The sequence below is a fragment of the Cebidichthys violaceus genome, unplaced genomic scaffold (genome assembly GCF_023349555.1).
Source record: "Cebidichthys violaceus isolate CVI_PGR_0920_01 unplaced genomic scaffold, fCebVio1.0.p SCAF_5, whole genome shotgun sequence".
NCBI lineage: Eukaryota > Metazoa > Chordata > Actinopteri > Perciformes > Stichaeidae > Cebidichthys > Cebidichthys violaceus.
This window is the reverse complement of record NW_027176705.1, coordinates 565798-586993: the sequence shown is the minus strand read 5'-3', so window position 1 is coordinate 586993 and position 21196 is coordinate 565798. Positions and strand designations below refer to the sequence as shown.

At 41.6% G+C, this 21196-nt stretch overlaps 1 protein-coding gene across 5 annotated transcripts in view; it reads right to left on the bottom strand.

Moving 5' to 3' along the window:
• nav2a (neuron navigator 2a) overlaps positions 1–21196 on the bottom strand; it is a 214169-nt gene that overhangs the window by 63250 nt on the left and 129723 nt on the right. For 3 of the 5 annotated variants that reach the window (XM_068731045.1, XM_068731042.1, XM_068731044.1), the window contains 5 exons: positions 18034–18151; positions 13528–13580; positions 2679–2751; positions 1571–1814; positions 1296–1352 (listed from right to left, as the gene is read on the bottom strand). In XM_068731045.1, coding sequence (XP_068587146.1) covers positions 1296–1352; positions 1571–1814; positions 2679–2751; positions 13528–13580; positions 18034–18151 — 545 coding nt within the window. Of the gene's footprint in view, positions 1–1295; positions 1353–1570; positions 1815–2678; positions 2752–6522; positions 6614–13527; positions 13581–18033; positions 18152–21196 lie in introns of those variants that run through there. The other 2 variants (XM_068731043.1, XM_068731046.1) reach the window with 2 other exon arrangements.

Here is a 21196-nt window from a genome sequence, read left to right as displayed (position 1 = left end):
TACTGCCTTCCCCCTTTGGATATGGCCGTGTATAAAAGAAATGATCTATGTAATGGATATATGTAAAAAAAAAAAAAAAATGTAATGAAAAAGAGAGAAGTTTGAATTTGGTCTACTGCCGGGGTTTTATGTGTTCTGCAACACCAGACTGAATTATTCTGACGTGCAAGGAATCTACGATTATTATCTTTGCGCAATTCTAGTGCACATAATCTCAGAAACTGAGGTTGATTTACTTATTCAAGGCATGCATTTTGCACATTTTTGAATAAAAAAAAACAACAACTTTGTTGATAGTTTGAAGTCTGTCCATGTGAAAAATGACGAATAAAACAGGCCTTGCAAATAATAACAATTTATACAAACCTTTCAGCTCGCATTAAAAGTTACATTTACTGACAGTGAAAGTAAAGTAATGTGTTGAACGCGGCTACGTTTGGGGAAATATGATTGTTTTTTGCTGGAGGCCTTTAAAAGAAAACATGTTAGAAAAGCCAGGTGTTCTTGTAGGTGGTGAGCACCAGGAGAATCTCAGCTCTTCATCTTGTAGTTACACAGGCTGACCAGAAGGTGGGGCCATTGCATTGCTTTGGAGAGGAGCTGGTGTGGGGCAGGTGCAATGCAAACAAAATCTGGGATGGGCAGCATGCAAAACCACATCCTAAATCCAATTTCAAGGTGCATCATCACATAATACGAAACTGCATGCTGAAAAAGAGGCAAATGTGAACGCAGACTGAGGCTAAAATTTAAACGACACATCGTATAGAGGCACATACCAGCCACAGACTCTTTCTGCGTTAATTATTAATGTCACATTACATGGGGGATGTGCTTGTCAAGCAAACACACACACACACACACACACACATACACACACACACACACACACACACACACACACACACACACACACACACACACACACACACACACACACACACACACACTTACTTAAGGGTTATCTAAAGGTCTTTCACAGCCCATTTAGCAGGCTTGGCAAATGAGGCGCGCTGCCAGACAGACAGGACTGTCCGAAAACGCAGCCTGGAGGTTTAGTTCCTATCTGCTAAACACTACCACTCATGCATATTAGATAGTGTTTGTGGTAGAGATTGCCCTTAATCACAGACAAAGAAACAAGGTGAAACTCATTGCAGTACAAAAGAGACATTATCCTTGATTAGGGGCAATTTCTAGCTTCCTATTTCCAGTAAGAGACGAGACAGGAGGTGTGGAGGAGCAGGAAAGAGAGGGAGGAGTAAAAAAAAACCAGAAAGGCAGAAGAAGCTGACCTAGAGGTCTTTTTCTGACCAAGGGAAAACTTGAGCAGTTTACTCTGAGAGCCATCCCTAGAGGAAAAGAAAAAGAGAGATATGGAAGAGGACAGAGACAGAGAGGTCAGGTTTACAGTTATAAATGACAGGCGGTGTGAACAGGAGGAGAGAGATGACAAAATGATGGATTAGAACAGCAGAAACAGCAAGAAAGTGAAGAATACGGTGACAAAACCCATTCACCCAGTTTCAAGGTTACGTTCCTTATATTTCCAGTAGCCAGCTAGACTCACCTGGACTGCATCTCGGCCTGTGCTGCTTTCTGGGCTGTAAGGGCGGGAGTCCCATGCGTAGAGTGGCCGAGCTGGGCCGGGGCGCTGCTCTGCTGGCTCAATGGCGGGTGTGTGCCCTGCGACTGGGCACTGGGTGGGAGAGAGGGCTGGGACTTCTGCCGCTGGGCGTGCTGCTGCTGCTGTTTGTAGCGGGACAAGCTGAAGAAGAGGCCGAGGATGGCTTTCAGATTACCATTCCGTATCTCTGTGGGGCAGGGAGAAGGACAATGTGGAATATTAAAAAGGAAAAAAGCAGGGTAGGAGAAGGAGGAAAAAGGTAGATAAATAAAGTCAAAAGTGGAGGATGAAAGTCACTTAAGCCGTGCAAAATGACAGCTGTAGTATTGTTCTGTGCAAAGAAACTGAAGCTAATATGCTTACCAGCTGTTATGGCCTTTTTAATATTGTTGTTTTATTATGATAATGACAAATTAATTTATCGCACGCTTACTCCTATTTAGTGCAACAGGCAAAAAGTCTCATTAATACATATGCGCGCTAAGTTGGCAGTGAACTCCAAAGCGGACGAGTTTGTGACCAAAAACCAAATGGTACTTTTGACTTAAATGGTCACAAAATCCTCAATCACCTTCACCTTCAGCCCACTGCAGCCGTACAACACTGTCATGTCATTCACTGCATATTTTCAGTTTAATTCTACAGCCCTCTGGTAGTTTTAGGGGAATTGTTTACTTATTGTTTGCGAGACATTGCAGTCCACTGATTCACTCTTGTACTCAATGATAACACTAGCACTGTTAATACCATTACTACCATTGTTGCTGGTGTGAATAATTAAAGAGTAAATATTTAAGCCAACATCCATCTTCTTGTGAAGCAGGCTACATTTAAAGACTGCATTATTGGACTATTTCTGGTACATTAGCCCCTGCTGAGCCTACATGTTTTAATGTGTACTGTCTGGCATTAATGTAGTGTGTCCAGGCAAAAGAGCTTGCCAATATAAATGCTTCCTTCTTTATCTTTTTTCCCTTAGCACAGGCCTGGCTTGGGTTTGGGTCTACCTCTCCTGTTCCAGTGAAAACAGAAGCGCAGGGGTCCACCTTACCCTCTGAAGACAGTCCCTGGATGTTGACTCCTTTGGCTGCCAGGAAACTGAGGCAGGCGTCGATGTTCTCAATCTGGACAGAGAGACACAGACACGGCTGTAAGACAACGCATGCAGCGCATTTCCATTACGATTTGCATATTTGTATAATGTGAGGAAGCATGCTGGTCTGTCTTTTGCACGCTTCTCCTAATAGATAGATATCACCCTATTAGTTAAACCCTAGTCAACAGTAGTGTCTCCTCTCCACTTACAATCTTATTTTCAGACTCATACAAAGAGATTTGTAGCGATAGTGGTTAATACCAAATTTAATAAAAATTCAAAATGATCAAAATCAAAAGCAAAACAAATGGTCCCAAAACCATAAGCTGTTTGGCAGACATAAAACATACCAGTGCTGTAAAGTGATAGGATTGCTTTATGTATAGTGACTGACTCCATCACGTCTTGCTGTGCAAAGCTAACAATGCAATATTGGCCACATGGTGACATAGTCAAAACACGATTCAAAACAAGCAGACTTTTGTCAGCCGAGCACCAAGAGAGGCTAAACCATCTATACAGACACAGTGACAGCAGCCATGGCAACCTGAGCAGACTGCTGAGCTGTCACCGGACTGCGAGAGGACTTGATTGGCAGACGGACTTTGTTTAGAGCCCATGTGACCCCATTATACAGCAAATCTGCTGGGCTGGCCCACGTAATCACAAAGTAAACCAAATAAAACTATTCATCAAGCGGAGTCACTGCGGCTTAATGACGCGCGATCAAAGTTTACCAACTGTTGTTTTCGATGAGCAAACACACCAGGTACAGCACAAAAGACATCAATATGGCACGGTCGATGCTCTGCCTGTACCCTGGTACTCTAGGCAAGGCAATTTACTGAAGAATAGACTGAAAGGGACATTTAAAAGCATTTTACAGTATGCACAAAGGTTAAAGAGGCACTAAATCTTTTTATGCATGACATTTATTACCAGTGGGACTAGGTTTGTAACACGCTGAAGCTAATCTGCCACAATGTGCTTACAACAAACCCGTTTTAAAAGTACAACATCTTAAATATAATCTCACAGCCAAGGGAGTACAGATATAGAGCTGTAACACTCCAGGTGGTTTCCAAACTAAAATACATATGAACTGTGTCGTCTGTAAAGGAGGCCGGGTGTGGGCTGCAACCGGGAGGGTCCCGCTCACTAAAGATTAATGGCGTGATTACACTTAATATGCGCTGACTAAATATAGCTTGACCTACAGCTCTCTCTGTGACTCTCCTGTTAGGAAGTATCTGACTGTGAGGTGAGAAGCTGCAGTAAAAACTAATTTACATTCGCCTCTATTACAATACGTGAACATTCAAGACACAGACGGATGTTTCTAAATCCATTGTTACTACTTCTGTAGTACTACACATATATATATATATATATATATATATATATATATATATATATATATATATATATATATACCCTCTACACGAGCTAACTTATAATACATAACTAAAACTACTAATGCCAAGATGATTACTTATCAATAAAAATACAATCTTTCATTTCCTAATCATTTGATTTGTGTGTTTTTAAGCAAATAACCAGTAAAGAGATAACATTTTGAATTTTTGAACTTCTGGTTTACCAGGTGCAAAACAACAAAAAGATCTGCATCGGTCAATGTGGCTCATCGACGTTCAACAGTCGGTATCGGTGGAAAAAAAGCGAGGAGTTACTAGTTACTTTGTACATATAAAAAAAAACACATGATATGCGTATATGATATAATGCAATACTGCAGTACTAATCTAGAAGTATCTACAATTGGCTCCACATTGACAAACCACAAACTCTCACATGTATTCATTAGTGATAAAAACAGAATAGCATCATTTTCTACAATAATATAAGAGCCATTCTGCATTATACAGTAAGTACATTTCCTCTTGATATGTTAAGTACTGATGCTGAAAATACTTATGTAGTTCCACTTAACTTAAGTAACATTTTTAATTCAGGACTTTCACTTGAAATGGAGTATTTCTAGACCATAGTATTTATTTCTTTACTTTAGTAAAGGATTGCCACGACCACATTACGTTTAGTTACATGACATGACATCCACTAAAGTATTACCATTAGTCACCCTCGAGCATATTACTAAATGTCCACAACCACATTTTATATAATGTAAACCCATTACCACACTATCATAATATAATACACAACAATTAATTACACCCACTACCACATTACTATTAGCTATATAGCTAATACTCAAATGCTATTACCTCTATCCACTATGACAACATTTATACTTACACCTTTACCGTATCAATTTTAGTTGTGTATATGCTACATGTTAGTGTGTGAAGAGGCCGGCGGATTGAGTTGAAACAGCAGTGCTGCCCCTGCTGTCATGTCCGTGACCTCTCACCCCAGAAACAGCTGTTAGAATGGCTGACATATGTTGCCCTTCGAGGTGATACAGCAGAAAACGTGGCAACAGTAGGAATGCAGAGTGTGGCCCTCTCTCTGACTACCAACACTCTTTAAAAATAAACCTTTCTGAAATACCCCTGCATCCCCATCGACATAGCCAGAGGCCTAAACTTCATTTGAGTGACTGAACCACTCCCCTAATGGCCCAAATTCCCTGATATAGTTTGGAGTTTAAATAGCAGCAGCCTGCAGAAAACATGCTTCATTAATAACATACCCCATCACAAATGCCAGGCCCGCCCCTGCTGAGATGCTCCCAAGCCCCGCCTCTCAGGGGGCATACACACTGAAACCTCCTGCTATTTAAAACGTACTGGGACCAGATCTCAGAGAAGCCAGAGGAACACTAACTCAACAATCAGCCACCAGCTTCTGTACAGAACCTGTGTTTTAAATAGAAGACCAATCAATGGATCTATAATCTGTTGGTTAAGAAATCACTATATAGGTTACTGTAAAAGTCAAATTACTGCGAGGAGTCTGGCCTTGATGTTTAAGACGCTGTAGTAGCCGAATTGCAACATCTCCAGTTTGAATCCAGCTTTGTTGTATGTCATCCCTGCTCTCTCTCCCCTCTCTACACCGCCAACTCTTTTGAATCCATTCCTGACGAAAGGAAAACTAATTAATTACCTTTTTTGAAAATTGGCTTAATGCTCTACAAAGTCATTATCGAGTAAAGATGACAATAATTTACCATTTACAACTTGTCAAATACAAAGATATTCTTTCTCTTCGTTATTATCACTTTAAATAGACATTTTGACATTTTGATTTTTGAACCGTAGCTTGAACAAAATAAACTAGTTGAAAATGTCAGTTTGGGTTCATATGTTGGGCTTTTGTCATTATTTATGACATTTTTTAGATTCATGAATTATCAATCATTGCATTTAAAACAATCATTAAGTTTTAACCAATTAATATGACAATACATTAATCAACAATGACAACTACTGTTAGTTGCAGGCTTGCTGAGGGCGTATTTATTCAACGTTACATTTAAACAGGAAGAAGAAAGTTGCACTATAAAACAACAAAGTTAACCCAGAAATACCAACGTGCATCACTAAGCTGTTTTCTGAAAAGGCTGCACTTTTAAGGCTCATTTATCTTTTGTTCTCCACGAACATGGTGTTCACACAACTGACTGATGGATGATTGAAAACACTCAAGAAAAGTTTGCAAAATGCTTGCAAAAAATATGCACCAAGTATGCAAATAAACAAAAACAGTCAAGAGAATACGGAAGAGAATACTCTCATCAGAACAAAAATACCTCTAAACAAGCCCAGAGAAAAGTCAGCATCAAGCACTGAAGGACACCACTGGTAGCTCCTACCTGCCTGTGATCTGTGTGATCTGCTCTGCCAGGCCTCACACCTCCATCCAGGCCGCCGTCACCTCCTGCTCTGCTCCGGCAGCAGCGCGGGGCGGTCTGGCCAGCCAACAACCTCTGAACAAACACTTCTTCCCATCACAGGGTAACTATTGTTGTGTGTGTGTGTGTGTGTGTGTGTGTGTGTGTGTGTGCGTGCGTGAAACACAGAGAGAGAGAAAGAGAGAGAGAGAGAGGGAGAGCTAGAGGGAGGGAGGGAGTGTGAACAAGAGTGTTACGTGTCTGACTGAGCTTTTGGAGACTGATACTGAGGTCGATATTTCTAAACCAATGTTGCTGATAACTGATCTTAAGCAATTCATTTCTGTATTTAAATATAGAAACGTAATTCTTGCCAAAATTAAAATGCCTCAGAGGAAGCATTAAGAGCATCAAGAGACGCAAAGTCTCATATTGAGCAGCAACGACTTTGAGTGTTAAAGGGACAGTTCACCCCAAAATCTAAAATATTTGTTCTTCTAACCTGTAGAGCAATTTATCAATTTAGATCGTTTTGGAGTGAGCACTCAGCTTGTGGTGCTCAAAATTGTTTCATGTAGGAATTAAACTGCTCACCACAAGGTGTGTGGATTATCTTGAGTAACCGGGACATGATTTGTAAAAAGAGACATTGCATTGATGTATTTTTTTGGCGCTTTGAGCACCACAATTTGAGTGCCATGTAGTCCTATTATATTAGAGAGAAGGCGGACATCTCTACGGCCAATATCTCCAAAACTAGGCAACTCACACCAAATCAATCTAGATTGATAAACAGCACAACAGTTAAGAGGACAAATATGTACTTCTGATTTTTGGGGTGAACTGTCCCTTTAACCAGTTCTGTAACCACAACACCACAACTATTCAATAGCTGAAGTACTGGGATTCACATCTGCCTTTAAATGATCATTCTGGTTTATTACAAGTTGTGTGTTGCAACGCCATGTTTCTACAGTAGCCCAGCACGGACAAACCTAACACCGGCTCTAACAAGAGCCTTAGCCGTTTTTCCAGTTCTCGGACATGCTTGTGAAATTGCGGTAACGTGAGCCGCAGACTGTAAAACCATGCTAACGGTCTCGCAAAGGAAGGAGTGAGCCGAGGGGTATTCAGGTTGTCGCAATCTGCAATCAAACCGCTACATGCTACCAAATCCTACTCCCTGTACCTTTAAACGGTGAGATAATTTCCAGAGGCATTACTGAGTAAATGAAAAAATGCATAATGTATACTAAAAAGCCCTAAGGTGCAGATGTGCTGATCGTAACTGGTGTGATCAGGGAGGAACCTCCTTCTCACTGTCACATGATTAGCTGATATCTGATATTTCAGGAAAAACCCAACGTTTGCCCGATATGCTGCAACTCTGATCTATCGGTCTGACTCTAGTGTGACGACACCAGCTTCATTGCCGAAAGCTCTCCACCATTTCACTCTCTGACTGCTGGGTCTTGCGGATTCTGATCACGTACCATGGTTGTGAGACAACGTGCCGTCAGTATCTGTTTGACTGTGTGGTTAAATGTGTCAGTATCTGCCCACACACACCCTCACACTCTCGGGAGGTTTCACAGATTACAGCTACCAGCTCACCTGCTGAACTTGGACAACTATACCTCCATAACTCTCTCTCTCTCTCTTGACTGAAAAATGAATGCGGAGGTTTCAGCACCTCAGGGAAGTGCTGGTTTGCACTCCTTATTGATAAAAGATGACGCACCAGCAGCTATGATACGCACATCATGATGCAAAAATCACACAGGTCAATGTCAGGCAGCATATTCTGTCTTTTTTCATGTATGTAATCATGTTATGGTCACATGGTTTGTATTTTTCCTCATTGAATTCAGAATATTTACATGTTATTGTTATCTTCTCATGAAATATATTATCGTTAGTATATACTGTTATGTTAGTTTTAAACTTTCCTAACTATCCTCAGGCTGACGGTCTGCTTTCATAAATAAAAACAAAACAATCCTCTGGCAACATTAACATTTCCCTGATGAACTGCAACAAAATTACATTATAAAATTTAAGCAAAGCTGCTTTAATTTGTTGTCTGAAAAAACACTTTTTGTGTTGTTTTTGCTTGTTCAGAAGAATTTATTTTAGTTTAAAAGAGGTTGTTTTTTTCCCTAAGGCTGAGCTTTCTGGAATAATTTCCTGTATAATTCACAAAACTGTGCTATGAATGGACTAACTGTTACTGCTAGCAGATGACTTACTTATGCAACAAACAAGCATGGTATGTCTGTGTGGGGTATGTATGTATAATGTATATATGTCTGTACAAGGGGGTGGACAAATTAACACGAATACCTTACCGTGCATCTTGTGATCACAAGTCTCATGGAAAAATGAACACTGTCTAAGCTTTGCGGCGGTAGCTTTTGATGCAGGGCTGTAATATTGAACCGCACGACTCAATCAAGTGTCTTTGTTGCCCAGGGCTCCACAGCCTTCACGAGGAAGACAAACTGTCTTATATATTCTGATAAAAGGTCTGTGCCCTCTGATCAAGATTTGAGGTTTGGTATATTTGGTTGCTTGGAAACAGTATCTGTGGTTGTGATCACCTGACGTCTGACCAGCTGACGCAGTTGGGGATTTCTCTGTAGCTACCACACACACACACACACACACACACACACACACACACACACACAGAGAGAGAAAGTACCGCTCCCTTTGATCAAACATTTACCAGCGCATTGAATCATTAATAAAACACATTTTGGGTATCAGCCTGCTCACCCGCGTAAGCTTCGCCATCTACAAAACCGCTAACACTCATCTACGTCAAAGAAGCAACCATCTACCCACCATCTGGGATCTCTAAAAATACACAGACCGTGTGCAAGCGGGTGACACTGCACCTGAAGGCGAAACACAGGGTGAATTATTAAAAAAACCTCTCAATTAAAGACATATCAAAATAACCCACTTTTTCAGTGCTTGTGCATTTGGGTATGTGAAGTGCCTATGAACCAGGCGGTAACCTGAAAGGTGATGCAAATGCAAAGTGCCTTAAATTTGCATTCTTTTGAAATGGCCATCAGGGGGCAACTCCTCTCGTCGCAAAAAAAGTCTGACTGTATAGAAAACTTCTCACCTCATTTATTACCTCAGCAAACATTGTAAACATGAGTTTATGGTCTCACTCACTAGTTTCAAGTCTTCCTCAAAACAGCATGGTGTTCATTCAGTAAATGATGGTCCCAGTTAAAGTTAAACAGATGATAAAACTGGGTTATGCTTTAGGGCGTGAGTGACATATTCGTGTCTAGATAAGAAAACAAGCCATTCAGAAGCGGCTCCCCTTCCAATGTCACATGCAGGCTCATCAGACTGGGCTTTTTCGGGAGGACTTAAAGAGACAGGCGCTTAAACGGAGTGTTTCAGAGAGAGGGTGAACACAGGTATATTCAGTATATAAAAATGAAAGATTATCGATATATTTCTAATGTGAATATAGGTATAAAGTGTCCAAAACTTAGCCTGCTGGGGGCCTTGAGACATTGTGATTTAAAGGGTGAGTTTACCTCACTTACTATAAACCATGCAGAAAATGTTGATTATATATGTGCATGTTTAGTGATATCTGTCACTTAAATTATCCCACAATGGAAGTGTAAGGAATTTAATTTGTGACGATTACAGCATTTGAAAATTCCATTAAAAAAAAAATCAACAGCAGCTTCTCTTTGAGGAAATAGTTTCTTGGTACAACATGCTGCCATTTTTTTGTGAACTACTTTCTACCAATGAAATAATTAAATTCTGCTTAACTTCCAAACATTGGTCCACAGTATCAGAGGTAAATTAAGTAACTTAATCCATCACCTGGTTTTAATAGCATTGAATGAAATGAGGATGATGACGTTAGGCTAATAAAACCTCCCTTGTTTAGTCCCAGGCCCTAACAGGTGAAATCTAGTACATTTCAGAAGGTGCTGCTTTAACATGGGATGCTTGGCCGAGACTCCGCGTGTGTGTGTGTGTGTGTGTGTGTGTGTGTGTGTGTGTGCCTCTATGTGAATGTGGCATCGTGTGTGGTTTTAACAGCTCAGTGTCAACTCAACACCCTCGTTCTGAACCCACACAGACACAGACACACACACACACACACACACACACACACACACACACACAGAAGCCTGACTGACTGGGTGGCGAAAAACTGACCTGACGATGGGGGTCCGTTTAACGAGGATGTGACAGTTGTAAAAACAGGCCTCTCACTCCGGCCTGGTTAGCCAGCATAATAATCAGCTAGCGTGAGAGTGAGGTGAGAGTGCTACATTTATTCCACTGATGGAGCTTATTTCCATGTTTATTCGTTTAGAGACAGAGGTTAAGTTAAGTGGTGGTAATTGGCAGCAGCTTTGGGGGTTTGAAAGCAATGAAATCAAGTGCAGTAAAAGTGGACTCTCACACCCCTCCACCCCAGCTGCCAACTAAACTCTCAGGACCTGTGTGTGTGTGTGTGTGTGTGTGTGTGTGTGTCTGTTTGTTTTGACAGTACAACAACACACAAAGCATACATTTGCATAATGACTGTGGTTGCACCTGCCCTTAGCACCGCTTGAGTGCATCAGATTTTGCTTTAAAGCTAACAAACCTATTGAGATTATACGCAGCAATCCAGAAATACTCTCACACACACACACACACACACACACACACACACACACACACACACACACACACACACACACACACACACACACACACACACACACACACACATCTGAGCTTATCCAAGCAAAATAAAAGCCAATTTTGACAGCCACTATCTAACAAACAATATCACATTGCTTGGATGTGCACTATAACTTTTTCCCCCTCTTGACTGACACACACACTCACACACACCGTCTACAAACATTCGGGACACAGTCACAGACATTATATATTTGGAACTACTTGATTTGTCTCGTGAGGATCCCTCAATTTTCTTGTCTTTGAAAAATAGAAGCTGCTGTGTTTGCCGATGACAGCGGGGCTGGATGTGAGAGAGGCAACATGGGAGGTTGATAACAGCACAACCAAACCACAGAGAGACGCCCAGATCACTGAGACCAAAGAGTGCAAAACGCTCGATTACAGGCGACTGGGGGGGGGGGGGGGGGGGGGGGGGGGGGGGGCTAATAGTGGGACAGGAAGTGGAGATGGAGGGGAGCTATTTTAAAATGGGACTGAGTGCATGTATTTCTGTCGGGTTTTTGAACTTAACATACGCTTCAGGGCGACTCTGCTCCAGAGCAGGTTAACATCAGAAGATCAGATCAAAACCTGACAACAGCCCTACTACTGACCAATCAGCTCACTGGAAAAACGATGGTACAAAAGTACTGACTTTACAATAAAGTGACAAGTAATGAAGAGCAATACACATCTTCATAGGTCAGTAGAATCACGTTCCAGACTTCACATGCGTGTTCACTCTGGGATAGTTTATGAAACTAAATATAACAATGGCGATTAGAATCTGCATTTTTAATTGTGCACAATTTCTTTAATTCCCAACAGCATAACATGGTTATGTGATGGTAATTGGAAATACAAAATATGCCCTCTGTTGTCTTTTATTAGAAAAATAATCCACACACTGTTAATTAGCTCCCAGTAAATTATAAATGCAAATGTAAATTATTTTGGTCAGATAAACCTTATCGGGCATTAGTTTTCTTCTCCTCTCTCCTCTCTGCTTTGGCAGAAATAAACCGTCTTAGATTACTTTTAACTTTCTGCATCATACAGAAACAAGTTCATCATCAAACAACGAAAGCCAGACATTCTCACACTACATTGTACCTCCTTCAATATTTGTTTTTCATGTCACAAATAACCACATTTTCCTTAAGTGTCTGATTTCTCAAGAAGTACCTCATTCATGATTCCGATGATGTCGCTTATGATGTCGCTGACTCTTTAACATGAACATGGTCGTAGCCGGGCGGGAAATCCCAAAGTTACCTGAGCCAGCTGATGACCATCTTAGGTTAACCCAAACGGGGATACCTGGCTTCACTGATTTGCTTACAGGCACAAAACTTAGCTCTATATTGTCAGTTATTAACTACAAAAGGTAGAGAATATCCCGAGGTTCTTCAAGACATAATCAAATCAGCACCAGAACTTATAACATGGCAGAACATAGAAACAGACATACAATCAAAACATGAAAATCCATCAGGATGTCCTCATAAGTATAGTATGTTTGCTATGAAGAGGAAGGGCTCAGCGATCAGCTGTGCTTCCACCTCCTCCTCAGTTGCTAACTATGGGCGTGTGTGTGTATGTCTCTCTCTCTCTCTCTCTCTCTCTCTCTCTCTCTCTCTCTCTCTGCTTTGAGAGGCTTCAGTAGTCTGGCTGGTGGCCAAAAATAGCCCCCTCAGCTGGCACACTGGCCCAATTTACGACCCCTTCACATTCAGCGGAGGGCAGCCCTGCTCTGGGCACTGTCGGCTCATTTCCCACAGAGAAAGCACAAAACTGTGAAAACATCGAAATCCCACCAGCGGCGTTACAAAGGAAATCCCACTTATGTATCTGCTAAATGTCACTGAGGAGAAAAATCACATCACAACTGTCTGTAAACATTCTCTTTGTCATCAGCGCTGATGCTCCCTGCCTGCTCTCACTGCTGGAGATGAGAGGGGAACACTCTCTCCTTTTGCAAGTGTAACAAGATGAGGCAAAACTGGCCCCAAAGCCAAAGCCTGCGATGCTTTCAACTGGGCGCCAACTGCCAGAAGTCTGAGCCAGAGGTTTTCACGGACGGCAGCCCGCAAGACCACAAAAGTAAAAATAAATGGACTAACTATTCACCAGTAACTCTCGCGCCGCAGCTCCCAGCGAGGGCCACATGAGTCGGTGAGATGTGACATCAAAGAAGCGTTCGCACACAGAGGTAAATTTCACGACGCTGTGCCAAAACAAACTGAGAAGGTCACTTACCATCTGAGAACGGCTCTTAGGACAGCCATTGATGTCGCCAATCTTCTCGTTGGCTGGGGAGGGACAGAAACAGAGAGATGAAAGATGAGAGAATGAAAACACTCTTTTATTTCCAGTGGAGATCCCTGAGTGGGTGTGTGTCCCAGACAATTGCCGGCTGAGTGAGGAGAGCAGAGGTGTTCATGCCGATGACTGTGACCCCTCCTCTCTCCTCCCGCTGAGACATGAAACACTATCTGGTCACAGCAAATGGGAACGAGGCCGCTGGGGGCCCAACCGAGATGTGTGCTTTGCAAAGGGGGCATATGTGTGTGTGTGTGTGTGTGTGTGTGTGTGTGTGTGTGTGTGTGTGTGTGTGTGTGTGTGTGTGTGTGTGTGTGTGGTGTTAAGGATTCCTCCCATCTATTAGAGGCCCGGCCCACAGCAGCTGAGACACGATCGTCAGCTCACAGCTGACAACTGTGCCGACAGCACGGCCTCCTGCATCAGGAGGCACAGCGGGGCCCACAACGCAGCTCCACCTCAGGACCACGTACTGCACCACCTAACCTGCGGGAAAGTACTCCTCTTCCTGTCCGCGGAATGAATACGCAGTCAGTGTCTTTTAATGTGTTCTGCAGACACTGGACTCAATTGCAACTGTGGTTCCCAAACATTTTGGTTTGTGACCGTTAAACAAAGCTGTGTTGACATGTGGCATCGTCACAGGTTCCATATGTCCACGTATTGCTGGGTTCAGTGGTTCAACCAAAGAGTAGTTTTCTTTTTACTGATTTAATTTCAAATGATTCAAGTTTAATAATGTTTGAACGTGTGGGGAATAAATTCTAAAAAGACAAATATGAAGATATAAGTGACTTGGCAACAGCAGAAAGAAAATTAATAAAAGTTCAAGTCAAGTCAATTTTATAAATACAGCCCAATATAATAAATTTGCCTCAAGGGGCTTTACAGTCTGTACAGCACATGACACACTGTGTACTTAAAGCCTCAATTTGAATAAGCAAAAACCCCTTTAACTTAAGTTACCTTAATGCCAATGAGCAATAATGAGGTGTAGTGATGGCCCATTGAAGGGCAGATGTGTCCTTTTTTTCTTATTCAATAAAACAACTTTCTTGTACTCCTATCGGTTTGCTCAACTCAATCAAAACAGGTACTGTAAGTAAAGCTGATGGATATGTGTAGCCACTACTATACTGCATAAACAACATGGCCTTGTGGAGTGTGGAGGAGATTTTAGAGGTTTTGATGAGCCCTGGAAAACAATATTAAAAACAAAAGCTTCATCATGCATAGCATTCCATACTTATAAAAATAGCCTAAAGAAATGTGTTAACACATTTAGATGATTCATGATTTAACAGTACTACTACTGCTGGCTGTGGTTTGTGTGCTTCCTGAGAAATTACACACTGTGGGGACAGACACCCACAAGAGAAAGCTACTCTGTGATTTTGAGACACACAAAATAAAAAAAGAAAACAACAACCAGTCACATTTTGCCCAGTTGACTGGTGCAGAAAAAGTGAATAACAGCTTATTAACCAGCATCCAGAAATAAAGGCTTCTTTGAGAAGAGCAAAGTATCCAAAGACTGGGAGGTGAAGACACAAGTAAAATATCTGTAAAAGGTCACAGATCAGGCTAACGGTTGCCTCAAGGACAGTTCATGACAATGTTACTGAGGTTTCCTCTCCTCCTAAATCCTGAGCTTTAGTGTGAGTTGGAATAGCTTAACACATCCGTGCCACATCCGGTCCCAGTGCGGATGTTCCGACACCAGCAGGCTGCTCCGGTTTCACCAGCGATTATGTGGTGTGAGGTTTTTTTTCCCCCAGTGGAGGGGAGGCAGCAGGCCGAACAGGTGAATGGATGGTGTTGTTTTAATATGAGAGCAGAGCAGCAGCGGTCAACTGTCAGCGTGGAAATATATTGTATGTAGGCTTAATGTTGTGAAAATAGAAAAAGCACCGGATGAATCTGATGATGACGTGGCCTTTTTTCTTTCTTTTTGACCACAGGAGCTTTTTCAGGAACGCAGGTAAAATTTAAGGAACGCATGAACCTTTTAAGGGCACTCAGGACGTTTACTGACATTTGGACAGATAAACCTGAACTACAGTTTTACCTCATGAGGTAAAAAGTCTCCTCTCGGGAGGACGAACGTTCTGATGGTCCAGGAATAATCAGGTTCAGTACTGGTGAGGAATGGAGCATCACTGACTGGCCAAACAAAAACCAAGACAGACCTCAATGTAGTTCCATATTAAAGGACAGAAATAACTGGAAAACAATCAGCAGATCACTGCTACTCTGCAGATAAGTAGAAGTTTGTGGCATATTTCAATCTCCCTGTCTACTTCTTTACTCTTACATCATTAAGCACGTGACATACACTTCACATACAGCGTATAAAATGCCCCAAACCTGATCCAACTCTCAAAAAAAGAATCACATGTAACAGTGAGCCTCCTCTCTGTGCAGGACGGAGCCCGACGGAGCATAAGAGGTAAATCTGGGTCAGAGACGAGGGGGGGGGGGGCTGGGAGCAGACAGAGTCAGTGACATGCTGAGTCAGCGGTCAGCTGGTGTCGGCCCACTACAGCCTCCAGGCTGTCGGCACGTGAAATGACAGGCCGAGGACGGCCAGACGGAATGACAAGACGGATGATGATACAGGCGAGGGTGAGGGTCAAAAGCACAGAGGAACAGCCCACTTTCACAGCCTCCACAAGGCTGAATATCTTCATATGCTGCTGTCATGTGAACACCTAGTACTGCTTAACTTCTGTTGAAAACATTACACACATTTCTATTCCATTTATAGGACTAAAAAAAACAAGTGAGTCCATTTTTAAATGCATATCAGTCAATGTGAAAATGAGGAATTACAGGTTCCTTCAGAAATGTTCTCTTTTAACATCAGTGCAGTTTTGATGGGCTTCTCTGACATCTTCTTTCCTCATTTTGTGTTCTAATATACATAGTAGTTATATTTCTGTCCTGTGTGCATATGTTCTAAGGACATATTTCTGTTAGACATTCACACTAAAGGAGTGCGGAAGGAATGAGTCCTAAAACACGGGAATGAGAACATTCTTGAACTTTAGGTCCCCTCCTCAGAGGCCTGAAATAAGGTCTGTAGTTAACACAAGCTTCAGAGAGTTTAATGTTTTGTTCTAAATACTTCAGTAAATACTCCACTTGAAAATGTATAAGTTTTTACATGTCTTAATAAAGATGCAGTTGCTACTATGTTGTTTAATGAGACTACAAAACATCATTAAGCCGCATAGCCCGCCTTTAGGGGTGGTGACATGAAGTCATGTGACCGTGGTGTGGTTTGTTTATATCTTAAAGTTAGATTTTTACTTCTGCCGATTGCATTTACGCTTTAAAAAAAATATATATATTACAAAACATCCACTGTTTCGGTTGTGACCACAGTATTTTGTTTGCAAGGTTATATCATATTTCCTCAACCTTTTTGCTTAATCTCATAACATTAGGTAGGGAATATTACAAACACTTTTGTGGTCAATAGAATCATTTTATTTTTGAAGACATAATAATTGTTCATCCAGAATCATTTAAAGTACAAACATTACTTATCAATGGAAAATTACCCAAGTGGGTTCAGTAAAAGAGAAAACCAAAAAGTTTACTTAATTGAAGAGAATATGTGTTCGGTAGTGACAATTCTAAAGGTTACGCGCCGATTTTCAGACTTTGGAACACATTTATATCAAAAGTATGGGATTTAGCTACTTACCATTCAGTCATGAGGAACCAGGGATGCAGTGTCACTGCCTGGCCAAAAATGCAGGGGTGTGGCTAAAAACCAGGCTCAGCCAATGGACTAAAACTCTTGTGTTTCGGTAGTGACATGAAAACTGGGGACATGATTTTTTGGGTATAGTTTTTTAATTTTAAAATTAAACCCACAATAAATCTAAATTTTACAATTTCTGTTTGAACTTAATCATAAAGATATTTGAAATTACACCATTGAACACAATTTTAAAGTTGTTTTAAGTGTTATTTACAGAAATTGAAATTTAGATGTCAGGGTTAGGGACAGCTACTTCCCAATAGAAAGTACCCTATAAATGATGATTTTGTATATATTTAGCTTATCACTATCTAATTTAATGCCTTGGGTTTAAATAGACCATAACATATTCTTAGTAAATATCTATGTCTGAATACTTAATTGTTTTGTTAAATAGTTTTTCTTTTTGGGGGACCACAAACTCTTTGCATGATTCATACTGAACTTGACATTATTACATCAGATAATAGAGTTAAAGGGTTCAACATCAACTCTATCTTGCAAAAGAAAAGCTTCTTATTGGATGATTATGTCCCTCTTTTTTAAAAGAAATTCAACTATCTGTTTGGTAAAGGTCTGCCATGTCTTAAAAAAGTAACTCATGATGTGTTTCACATGATTCATGTTGGTTTCCTTTTCCAGATTTCTGAATCGAATGTGTTTATCCTTACCTACGACCTGTATGATCTCTGCCAGCAGCACTCCGTCTGCGACGTCCGTTTGCAGGTCCTTGATCAGACGCTTGTGTCCTGACTTGGCAAGGTAGTGGTTGGCCCAGTCCGTGTAGATCTGCGGTCAGACACAAACACAAACCACGCCGTTCAGTTTCAAGCCAGCAAAAATAAAATCCATCCCAAAATAGGGGCAACCCCGTCGGGTCGTCCACGTGTTTCAAACTCCATAAACACTTGAAAACTACAAAAGGTATAAATGGTTGAAGCAAATTTACGACGCTAATAAAATAACAACATGGTTGAATGGGAGCAGAGTAGCCCTCTTTCTTTTGTTGGGGCTCCGATCTGGCATATATCCGCGTGGTATTCAAATTGGGGCCATTGTGCTCAGCCAGGGCATTCATCTCGCAGCGCACGGCGGCTGTTTTCAATGGGCCATGCTGACATCACTCTCTGGGGACAGAAAAGACCCTTCACTGCCTGGGGGGGAGGAGGGGAGGGGGGCAGAGCAAGCATCTGAATAATCTGAATAGCGTCCTTCATAATTACTCGCCAAACTCTCTCTCTCTCTCTCTCTCTCTCTCATCGAGAGGAGTGAGTTTCTATTTCTTGTGAGATTGAAAAAAAAAAGGCACACAAAGGTTGAAGTGAAGTTGCACAAAACATTATTCCTAATAAAGAAGAAGTTGTTTTTTGAGAAACTGATAGCTTGCGAATCTATCTGGATCTTGCAGCATTGTCAGGCTTGTCTGAAAACTGCAGAGTCTGTTTAACGAGTGTAACTTCAGAACATTGTTTTTTAACCCCACAGGGATCTGAAACATGTGCGACAACTCGGCTAAATTAAGACATCTCTCCCTCGACAGTACGTCTCACTCTCGTTTTCACACTAACCCAAAAACTGTTATGTCAGTCAGATGACAAAGGTGACAGGAGGGGAGGCGATCAGTGCTTGAGTAACCAGATTACTGTCGGCTTTCTGCGGTAATCTGATTTCTTCAGTGTCATGGAAACAAAAAAAATCAGATTTTTCAAGCTGGATTTCTCTTGGAGAAATGTCTCTTTGCATCTGTTAACAGCTTTTTTACATGTATGCATATGCATGAAGGGAAAGTATCACTGTGACAGCAGAACTGAAGTGATGCGTCTTTATATTCAAAATAATGAAATCCAGCAGCAGAGACAAACTGGAAGTAGAATCTATCAGTCTGAATATGTCTTTCTCCACAACTGGACATTATTTGTTAAATTCAGACATCAGATTCAGGTTTACTTAGTTAGTTAGCGTAGGTTCATACAGACTCAGTGGTATAATGAAATGTCAGCTCAGCAATAAAAAGCACTAGTTGTATAAAGATATAATTACAAAAGAGTGCTGCAAGAATGAGTCCTAAAAAACAGAAATGAGTTAGCATTGTTTGCGCTTCTGGTTCCCTCGTCTTAAAGTCAACGTTTCTTTATATGGGTTTTTGGTTAGATGCCTAAAATAAGGTTTGTGGTAAACACAAACCTATTTGTACTACGATATGAAATGGTTAATATACGTTAGTAAATACCCCACTCGTGATAAACGAGTCATAAACGCTTGTCATTCATGGAGTTTATTTTCTGCAATAATCCAAAATCCCAGTGGCTTTTTGTCAAGGGAACCAGAGCTAACTTTCGGGCTGGCCTCCAAAAATTACGCCATCCCTGCAGCTCTCTATGAGATAACATGAGATAACATGGGATGACATAAGTAAAATATAGCACTACATACATGTAAAAAGTTACCAGGTTTCCACCATACTTCCTTTGAATGTGTTGTCAGATTTCTTGTGTAAACTCATTTCTCCCTGTAACCTGGTTTCAAATGTGCATTTAAAGCTTTCTCAAGAATTACTGTGAAACCCAAGTGCATCTGTTAGTCCTGAATGAGTGCCCAGCATTGTTGAGGTCAAACCGCAGCACAAACACGGACACACACACACACACACACACACACACACACACACACACACGCATTGGCGGTGAGGTGTGTGACACGGTTGTGACCCTTGTTTCTTTGTGTTTGTACTGTAAACAGACCCGGAGCTTTTCTGCCACGCTACTCATCGGATGAATCACAGCTCTCATGATGGCGTACAACAGGTGTGCGCACTTCAAAAGGCGCTCGCACACACACACACACACACACACACACACACACACACACACACACACACACAAACACACATATACATATACTCATCTCCACGCACAAGCTCAAAGGTTTATGAGAGTACACGACCACACACTAAACACAAGGAGCCTCAGAGCGACGTTTAAAATCACACAGGCTGCATACCCACACACAAATGCACAGTTATAAAAAGCCTCTTGAGTGACACACGGAGCTAAGAGAGCTTTCAAGCAGCGAGGATTAGGCTCCATCCTTTCAAAGCACACTCTCAGCTGGTCATGGAGAAGGAAGTGCAATGTTCAGGAACCTTTGTGTGTGAGTACGCTTTCTTTGAAGCAGTTTCGGGCAGCCAAATTGTAGGGTTGGAGTGTAATTAAAAATCGAGGTGAAATGGGTAGCTGTCAGTCACAGAGGTGGAACCCAGGTATGTTGTGAGAGGAAAGGAAAGGGGAAGTGAGCAAGTCCTAACAAGTCACCTTTAAAGTCCTGAAAACAAAAACTTTTCAAAACACGTTTTGTGTCTCTGATGCCTTCCTCTCAGCCAAAGCATTTAAACGTGATGTCTCAGGTATTGTTGTAAGAGGAAACATGCAGGGGTGATGCATTTCAGCACTTAAAAGTACACAAATCAATATTTACTACTACAAGAGTGCATCTAAGTATTATGTCTACTGTAAAAGGCCTCACTCTACAGTTGTATTGAGCTTTTTAAGTTCCTCATTGTTTTGTTTTACTGCATAGGTCTCACCTCTGTCCAGCAGCAGCAGGTAGCTGTCTGATTAATTACCGGTTGATGCAATGATTTGTGGTGCTCTGAGTCTGCTGGGTGTGTACAATTGTTAGCGAACATGTTAGCCATAGTAACCGCGTCACCTTCTTCCTAAACTGGACACGACGCGAGCGAACGTCAGATTGTTTCCCTTTTTCCGATCGTGCGTCAGCGAACAGGCTAAGCGACGAGCTCGCTGTTAGTTGAGAGGAGGCGTACAGTTGAACGTG